Genomic DNA, 9,570 nt, shown 5'->3' on the forward strand with positions numbered 1-9,570 from the left:
CAGGTGTTGCTTGACAAAGAGGTGGTGAGCAGTGCCAAAACCCCGCCTGAAACCCGCTTGGCATGGGTGCCGCAGGTCCAGTATTTCCCCAGCACGTACCAGGCGGTTAAGGATCACTGACGCATAGCATTTCGCAAGTGCTCCTCCAACTGCAATGCCCCGATAATTTCCTGCCACCAACGGGTCACCCTTCTTCAAAATAGGGGATACCACCGTTTTGGTAAACTGCTGTGGAAAATCACCAGTTGCCCTGATGTGCTCTAACAAAACGTGCAGCACTGGGACGATACAGTTCACCTCCGTTCCCTGCCTGCCCTGCTCATCCACCCGTGGGAGGCGTGCATAACGGTAGCATTCCGATGGTATGGCCTCAAGCCCGTGAGCCTTTCCGTTTGGTAACCTACCGACAGCACGTGCTACCTCCTCCAAGGTGAAAGGCTCGTCCAGGATGCTAGCTGCCCGTGCTCTCCTGTCCATGACAGTCCGACAAGCTTGCCAAGCACCCTCTCCCAAAGGGGCCCCAAAAAAGGAGATATAGTTAAGGAGTCGATGTGCACCTTCAACACCCGTCTCCCCAACCCCTGCATTTAACAAGGTGGCAAAATGATCCCGAAATACATGCAAGTCATCAATCGCGCAACGCTCCTTGAGTTGCCCTCCCAAGGCCCGCCATAGTGCGCGCTGATCGTGCCTGCACCTTACCACGAACTCACGCATTCTCTCTGCATCATATGCTGCTCGGGCACGACGTTTGGCACGGTTCATTGCGTTGGAAGTATGTAACGAGCAGGACCTGTTACATTACTCTCATTCGCCTATTCGTTATCGTTCGTCGGTGAAGTTTGGCCTTCGCCATAGGGCCTTCATCTAATCTGGTTCGCTTTGCCGTACTTCCGTCGGTGGCCGGTCGATAAGACGGCTCACCACCCATCACTCGGGGTCTTTCGGTCCCACCACACAAGTGGAATGCTTCTTAAATAGGCTTGATCATTACAGGTGGAGTCCCAACTCATTGTGTTTCGCGTACTGAACTGGCTGAAATCTACCTCCCCTTCTCTGAGTACCATGAGCGCTCCAGCAACATATGCCTGGGCTATTAACATCACAACAATCGCCGCTATCCATTGCCACAGCTTGTCCCTTACATTTTCAACGCGCTGGTGTTGTCAGCGCTCAAGGCGATATCAGCGGTGGCTGGCAATGACGGTATTGATTGATCCCGCTGGAAGTGTGGTTGGGCGAACTGCGGGACTAGGTATTGCGAGCTCTTCAAACGGAACTGCGATATGACAAGAGCGCCCCTTCAGGCTGACAGCGGGACTGCCATGTGGGGAGGTAGGCTAAAGCTGTGCGGTCAATCCGAGTTCCTACGTTTCCACGCCTGGTGGCGAGATATTGGCATCATCTAATCACTAGCCAAAGTGTTCATGTTCGTGGGGTTGCGTACCCCGTATCTGCTCTTCATATGCTCAAAGCGTGGGAAATCCACATTAGTCCAGCAAGACGTGCTTCTCATCTTCAATATGGCTCTCAGTGCAACAGCAGGGGCATACCCGCTCCTCCCTAAGTACATAACGCCGTCCCTTGCGCGCTCTGTTCGCCGCCAATTCCCAACAGCAAAGCCTGAACTGCATAAGCTTACAATCGCTGATTCAGGGGATAAATGTTGTATATGCGGGAGCACCTCCTTCCTGCCCGCTTTCTCAGCCGCCAGACCCCAGTGTCATGGACTGGAATCTGAACTAAAACCAGCAGCCAGGGAACATGTCACTTTTCGCCTGTATACTCCTAATGCGCCTGAGGCTGCAAAATGAAGTGAACCTGGCAAATCTTAGTTTATGGCCGTGCCAGTTTGCTTACAAGCCATTGGGTAGGGCCGCAATTGGGCTGCTGGGTGGAAGCGTCCCACAGGATTGCAGCATCAGGCACCATAGATGTGTGGAGAGTTACCAGATGTATCGGGTAGCTATGGGCCCAGACGTCATTGTCAGTTGTTATTGCTGTTTTGTGTGGTTAGTATGGCTGATTTGGCTGCGGATACAAGGTGCATACTCCGAGCACCGGTAGGTCCTGCGGGCCTAAAGACAGGTGGTGCGCATATCATCGTCTGAGGGCCTGACGACTTTGCCTCACTTTGCACATGACATTGGTGGGAGCGGTAGAACGGCTGTCCTTATCCGCAACGCCCATGCGCGCCCATGCAACGACATGCGCGAGCCCAGGACGGCACAGGCTACAACGCTGCGCCCATTGTAAATCAGACCCTTGGTAGAGATTTTTGATTCAGTTTATATATATGATGTTATGAGACTATCTGTGTTGGCGGAAAAGCGTACAGTAGCTTTTAGGGCTGTCACTTGCGCTCGCGATGCGCTGCGTCAGCGTGTTCGTGGAGCGAGTTCTGGATCTAAGGTTCTCGACGGGGCTGCTGCGGCATCCACACACATACATTATGTTTGTTCCACTTGTGCAATATTGATGCCCTTCAGTTGGACTTAGGGTCCGTAGTGCCGGGCGGGGCTGAGGTCCTCGACCTCACAGGCCCTACTTGCTTAGGCAGGGGCTTTAGGCCAGCGGTCCTCTTGATCCGTTACAAGTTAAAATGCTTATTACTAGCACGGGAACCTGGGGCATGCCAGCTTCGTCCACAAGGGAGTGGGTCGCTGCCCATCGACGTCCTCTTAGCTGCGACTATCGCCGAGTTCAAGCGTCAGCGAGGTCTTCGAAAAGGGGATATGGAGACCTTCACGATCCTTGGCGGGTACGTTTTTATGGAGCTGTGTTTTGCCTTGCTAATTTTCACCCACAGGGCAGGTCTTGCGAACGTTTGGCGCGTAGTAATGCTGCTTTCTACAGGCCTTATTTGTTTTTTGTGACTTCTTTTGAACAGCGCGCCATGTATGTGCATTTGAAATTGTATCAGCGCCCTTGCTGATTGGAAGCACCTAAGGATGTGCTTGTTACAAACAGGAGGAGGAACGGCGCCAGGCGCTTCTCAAGTATGTCCAGGAAGTCCAGCCGCAATCGGTGACACAGTTTGCTGAGCAGACCCACCCCGTGGTAAGTTCACATTCCTGACCTCGACGGCGAGCAAGAAACACGTCTGGCCAGCACCCCGCCGCGTCAACCTTCCATCCAGCCTGTCACGGCGACCAAACGCTTCCTCTTTCCGTTTCATCTCTCCAGCGAAACGTCCTGAACCCCCCCCCCTCACACCAGGTGGTCCAGGCGATGCGCCAGACGGTGCTAAACGTGGTTGGCAGCCTGCCACCACAGTACTTTAACGTTCGCATCACCACTATGGCAGAGAGCCTTGCCCAGCTAATGCTGTCCATCATGACCACGGGCTACATGCTCCGGTCAGCGCAGGTGTGTGGTTGGCCCTCGCAACGACATCATTCATTTCCTTTAGGTGTTTGGGCACAGGCAACTGGCGGAGAATTGCCAGCCATTGACCGCCAGCCAGCCATTGGGAATTAAAACATACCCCAATGAAGTGGTGTACCAGCTTAAGGATTTGGAGCAGCGGGGCGTCAAACACCTGCACCGGCGCTGATAGTGCATGCGAACCCTGTAGCCGCCGTCCGTCATCTCATTTGGCAGTACATTATCCGTCCCAGCAGCGGATCTGTGTCTATCCACTCTGTCCAGGGTGCTCAACGTTGGCCACATGTTACTCGTCTCTGATTCCCGATCTGGGACATCAGGTCGAGCAGCCAGCTTTGGTACATGACCATGTATCACTTCCCCTTATCATCCCTAGGGGGCCGTTACTTCTGAACATTAGTCAGGGTTTCCTTGATGCCACCTGTGCGGGTGCCAGGCAAGCGGCTTTCCATCAACGTCGTCCCGGCACAGTACAATAAGTTGTGTCAACGACATGATGTATGTGAGTAATGTGCTCCGCTGCGTTCCTATTGCCTCCTGTTGCTGTACCTGCACAGTTCCGGCACGAGCTCCAGAGGTCGCTAAAGCAGCTTCCGGCACAAAGCAGCGCCAGCGATACGGTCGGTGCTTCTGCTCCGACGACAATGTCGTCGGCCGCAGCGGCAGCGGCCCTGCCGTCGGTGGCGGCCTTCTCCCCCGCGGAGTTGGGATGTGGTAACGGAGCCGTCCCAGCGGCTTCCAGCGGCGACAGCGGAGAGGCAGCAGGCGGCCCAGGTGCAACCTTCCTGTACGATGGTGAAAGCTCTCCGTACGCTCCTGGTGTACAGAAGAAAAACGTGGAGGTACGGCAATTTGGCTCGCTGCGGCTCGGAACGGGAGTTGATCTCTACCCGGAACGTCCTGACCGAAGCATGGCATGGCTTGCGTGGAGTGCTTGGCGAATCAGGCTATGTGTGTGGTTGAGCGCATGCCGCCTGGCGTGAGGAGCTTGGCGCCCCTCGTTTAGGGCTTCCGTCCCCATGGCATTTGTTCCTCTGTAACCTCCGCCGCTTCCGCTGCTGCTGCTGCCGCCGCCGTACTAACTCAGGGCGAGATCCTGCGGTGGCACCTGGCTCGGGGAGAGGTGGAGCGTCTGGCGGCAGCGGACTACATCGAGCTGCTGGAGCGGGAGGTCGCGGCGCTGCGGGCGCAGGTTGGGGACCTGCGTTGGGCCGGGTTGGGGGCTCTCCTAAGTCCGGTAACTTTGGGATATGCTGGGATGCACGCGGACTGTCAACTAAAGAAGCAAGGCCTGTTGGACTGGCATTTGAGCCTGGTTTTGAGGATCGTAGTTTGGCCTGATGGTCGTGGTAAGTATTATGAAATAATGTTGATCTTTATGTGACTTAGGCGTTGAGAAGTCGCGCGTTCCACCTCCATGCCAGGTTGCACAGGTGGTGCAAGTCCCCGTGACGGAGCTGCGGCCTTCACCGTCCCCGTCGTCGACCCCCCTCGCCACCGCTGGCTCGGTGGAGGTCCTTGGCCCCGATACAGACACTGCGCCGCTGGCCACCCCGGGCGCGCTGTACCCCGGTCAAAGCTTAGCTTGCGTCAGCCCTCTACCGGGCTTTGGGGAGCGCGCCGGCGCTGGCCTGCCATACGGGGGAGGCGGCAGCCTGGCGGCGTCGGGTGCAGGCAGCGCTGCGGCCCCCGCGACTATGGGTTGTGGCGGCATTCCGATGGTAGTGGGATCTCCGCTGGGGCTGCCCCGTAACGAGTTGCTGGACTATCTGCATGGCTTGCAGGTGAGAAGTTCCATGCCTTGCTGACGGCCGTTTTGCCCGGTCTACTGTCGGATGCCGCGAGAGCCTTGCATGTGGCCTGGATCTTCAAATACACCCAGCCGGGGCAACACGGCCGCATGTCTCCGTCAGCGCAAAAACTGACTGATTGTTGCAGTGAATACCGATTACTCGCTTGCCCCTGATGGCGCGTGTCGTGTCGTCCCCTGGTTTTATGGCGGACCTCAGGCCAGCGGCTCGGGCGGGTTTAAGGAGCTGGCCTGTTCCCCTAGCACGGCCAGCGGCCAGGCTGTGAAGGAGGCCATGGAGTTGTTCGTGGCGCGGCTTATGGGGACCTTGGACCCGGCGGTAAGCAGCTGTGACAAGTGAAATAGGTCAGGGGAATGCGAATGTGGCCAGGCAGGCCCGGGCCGGGTGCGGCGACAGCACCTTTTAAAGTTGGCGGTCGGCGCAGGAGCCGCTGCTACCCCAGCCACTCATACGGTTAAGGGTGTCACGTGGTTAGCAGGCGGGGTGAGGGTGACAACACCGTGACGCAGGACGTGGGGTGCCAGCGATAGCACACTCAATGGCTCCCTATCCTGTCGGCCCCTACCGCATACCTACGGATTTCGTCCATAACATGCATGCGGCATCAAGGCTTGTCATGATAACGGTCATCAGTCCTAAGGCTTCACCATGCCCGGTAGCTTCCTTTTGACATGTGCGAATCGGCTGTTATGTTGACCTGTATGGTGGCTCGGAGCAGGCGCTGACGAAGGAGGCGGCCGAGTTCAGCTCCGTGGAGCTCAGCAAGGTCCTCTTCTGGCTCATGGCGGTCGGGTATACGCTCAAGAGCATTGAGGTAGGTTTGGGGCTGCGGATGTATTCGTGTCTAGCATACTTGTCTGGAATGGGGATGGGCCGGGCTGCGGCTCAATGAAGACTTGGCTGGCTCCTATCGATTGGGCCACACCAGCGGCAGATGCAGATAATTAGCTGCAAATGCAAATGGTTTACCGCTGCGATATGCAAGTGGCTGGAGGCTGGACGGACGACTGCTGCTGTTTCTTCCTTAGGGACGGGTGAGCCGCATGCTGATACTGTACTGCCGTACCATGGTGACATTAGTAGCTTAGGATTTGTCCAGGCTATGTGAGTCTTGTGTGCTTTTTGCATTTACTTGACGAAATTGTTTTTCCGTCATCAGGCTCGTCTGGATATGGACGATGGCATGGGCGGCGCCGTTTCCGGTGTGGACAATGGCGGTCCAGGGTCGAACGGCGGCAGCGGCATCAGCGGCGGGGGTCTGGATGGCAACGCGCGGAACGGCGGCAGCGACGTCAGCCCAGGCAGGAAGCCGGGCCGAAAGGGACTGTTCGGTGGCCTGCGGGGCCTGCTCCCCGGGTTCTGAAGGTCCCCTACTGCCTGTGTCATCCCAAGATGTCGGCAGCCGGATTGTCGTGCGTATTTGTACATGTAAAGAAAGCGTTGTGTTTGTGTGAGAGAAGAGAAAGAATGGGATGGTAAGCTGTTTAGTAAATATCATCCACATTGATTTTGTGTTTTTGTGTCTGTTAAAAGGCATATTACTCCTTGTACTGTACGCAAAAAACTGAGAGGCAGTGCTGCCGAAGGGGTAAAAAGCAAGGACGCTATACGAGGCAGTGCTGCTTGGAAGTTATCTTCCTGGTTGTTGCTCTCGGGGTGATTTCTGTCAGCCTGGCACTGGTAATGTGGCTCTCGCTGAGAATTTGTGTGGGGCCGAATCAAAGGATGAAATACGAAGGCGCTTATGGACGGCAGTTGAACGTAAATCAGTTCTGCTAAGACCGACGATTCAATCACGTCGATGGATGTATGAAGTGCGCCGCTGGTTTTATATTTATCTTGTCGGCAGGTCAGGCCACTGAAGGACTCAGTGGCTTTTGGCGCTGCACAACGCTGGACGTTCCGTAGCATTCAATACGGGTCGTCGACGCGTCGCATTTGATTACGTATATGATTGTGCTGAAGCCTTAAAAAGGGCAATGGCGCAAGTTGTCGGACGAAGGCACGCTCGATCTCCCAATCCTGTGGCGAGTTCAGGCTTGGCCTGCTGCTTTGGGGTTATTGGTGTGACGCACTGAAATCGGTGTGGCGCTTGTGCTGTAGATACTAGTACATTGTTGGGGCCTGCAAGGCATATTTGTTGCGGCAGTACGGCGACAGCGTGCTGTTCATGCGGTTGGAAGCCATGGAAATGGCTTGTTATGATGGCGCAAAGGAGCCAGCGCCTGGAGCATGTTCCTGTTTGCCGGCCTCGCTGCACACGCCCAAGTAAAGATTTTGGGGTATCCCATGAAGCAGCTAACCGCGGGCTCTGTAAGCATGTGGCTGAACGAGCCGGCGACAAAGTATGTGTGGGATCTCGTTATGATGGCAAAGTGACATTTGTGTGTCATGTATTGTATTGTATTGCCATGTACGGGTCAGGCGCTGCACAGCATGTATCACACGCCGTTTTGTTAAGGAGTGTACACAAGCTAGTCACGATGTAGAAGCTATGTCCATGGTGCATGAATTGGCGACGTAGATAACTAGTAGAAGAATGAAGGCGACATAAGCAGCGTGTCAAAATATGAGTCGCACGTCATGAGCAGCGGCCAAGGAAGCACCTCGAGTCCAACGGCGGTCATCCGCGTTGAGGGCAAGCATGCCGTACCGCACGCAGCAAAACAGGGCGGCTAAGCCACCCTTGCAGAACATCAAAGTGCCTTCTTGACTAAAATATCGCAAAACCAAGGAGTATAGCAGTAGGAACAAAGCAACAAGCACGAGAAATGCTCGACACTATGCATGCGGTCTCGCACATGATCGGTTGCCAGAACAAGATGCAGTACGAAGCAGAGGTCCTGTGCTCTATGCGCGACGCTTGGGTGGGTGGCGACAGGCGCCACGGTGGTGGTGTGGTATGCATGCAACGCGGCACTTGCACAGAGGGCGGCCTTTGGGGTGTTGTAGCCCTGCGGCCCCAATGCATGCAGTGTAGTAATGTAAAAGACCTCCATTTAATCAGCGGATCCCGGCATGACATGAGCAATCGCAGGGAAAAGTGTTTGCTAAAGGGTAGGAAAATGGGAGCGTACATGGGCATGGTATCACGCTTGCGGATCGACAGACTGCCCTACATACACGTGCACGTTGGCATTGCATGTCACGATGTATAGTCAGATGCACGGCGCTGTGGAGCGGCCGGTGTCATTGGGGGGTCAATCATCGGTGCCAGCGCTGGTGGGTGGGGAGAGGCCACGTTTGGGCGGGGTCGAGTGCGCCCCATGGACGGGCCTTGGTGGCTTTCCCCAGGCCGGCCAGTGCAAAATCCTGGCTGGATTCTAGCACCTGGTCCGCATTCATGCCAAAGTAGTTTAACTTGGATTGAGGTGTCGGAGCACAGCTGTGGTGTGTGCGATGTGAAAAGCTTGTCATCGTGGCCGCAAACTTGGCATCCCCGGTGGCGGCCCGCACCTCCGCAGTCCGCTCCTGCCTCCTGCCAATCGGCATCCGAGGCGGTGGTGCCGGGTGCATGGGGGCCCAGTGTGGGCAGCGGGTTTCCCGCCAGCAGGTCCAGCAGTTCATCACCCAGGAGGTCTACACCCGCATCGGGGCTGTACTTAGCAGCAGCATCACCAGCAGCGCGTGGCAGCGCTCGCTGTCGTACAGGTGGTACTGGGCATACCTGCAGGGAGAGCGCACCATACAGGCAAATAGGGGGGTCCTTGTGAAGCAGCTGCCCACGTTTCCAAAGCACGTATGGTGTTGGATTGTAAGGTGCCCAAGTACGTTTGCGAGGAAGAGAATGTGGCCAGGCTGGAGAGGAAAGTGCAGTGGCATATTGGAATGTGAGATTGGCGCACGGGCGAATTTACGTGCATACCTTTCACCGTAGCATCAGTCCTCAGTTCACTTTTTGGAACGAACATCAGCATAGGTCCAAGCCCTCTCGCTTGGAGGGATATGCAAACAAACATCCTGATAGGGGTAAACTCGCACGCTACCGAGCATTCAACCGAGCACATGCATGCTTAGTTGAATGGTGAGATGCGACCCCCCCTTCATTTCGTGCTCGGCAAGCCTGCCACCGCGTACCGGATATGTTAGCGATGTTACAGAGACGCTGCACCTTGGTTTCTGTGCGCAATGCGTACGCTGCTCGACCCCGCCGACCAAAACTACACGTGCCCAACTGAAGACATTCCCGGTGGTTGTGCAGCAGCTCTTGAGGCTGTTGCTGGCTGAAATCCATCCTGAGCTGTTGCAACACGGCTAACGCGGGCACGTCCCTATGCACAGCAAATAGCTGTTCCAAGCCAACAGCGGTGTCCATGTCACCGACAAGGCTCTAAACGTCTTATCTGTTCTTATGTTTAATTAAGTTTATGTA

The 9,570-nt window shown here is 55.7% G+C and overlaps 2 protein-coding genes across 2 annotated transcripts in view; one reads left to right on the forward strand and one right to left on the reverse strand.

The window, feature by feature from the left end:
- Positions 1-2,961: 2,961 nt before the first annotated feature.
- On the forward strand, positions 2,962-5,063 carry VOLCADRAFT_77192 (uncharacterized protein; the record flags this gene model as incomplete). The annotated part of the gene is made up of 5 exons (XM_002956593.1): positions 2,962-3,060; positions 3,220-3,369; positions 3,945-4,229; positions 4,475-4,579; positions 4,821-5,063. Coding segments are annotated over exons 2-5 (771 nt in total), but the record flags the coding sequence as incomplete, so codon positions are not given.
- Positions 5,064-8,356: 3,293 nt separating this feature from the next.
- The window catches only part of VOLCADRAFT_119476 (uncharacterized protein), a gene marked incomplete at both ends in the record, with an annotated part of 2,983 nt that continues 1,769 nt past the window's right edge, over positions 8,357-9,570 (reverse strand). Inside the window, 2 exons of the mRNA XM_002956636.1 lie at positions 8,357-8,370; positions 8,655-8,865. Coding sequence (XP_002956682.1) covers positions 8,357-8,370; positions 8,655-8,865 — 225 coding nt within the window. The remainder of the gene's footprint in view (positions 8,371-8,654; positions 8,866-9,570) is intronic.

This window comes from Volvox carteri (genome assembly GCF_000143455.1).
Source record: "Volvox carteri f. nagariensis unplaced genomic scaffold VOLCAscaffold_63, whole genome shotgun sequence".
NCBI classification, from domain to species: Eukaryota; Viridiplantae; Chlorophyta; class Chlorophyceae; order Chlamydomonadales; family Volvocaceae; genus Volvox; species Volvox carteri.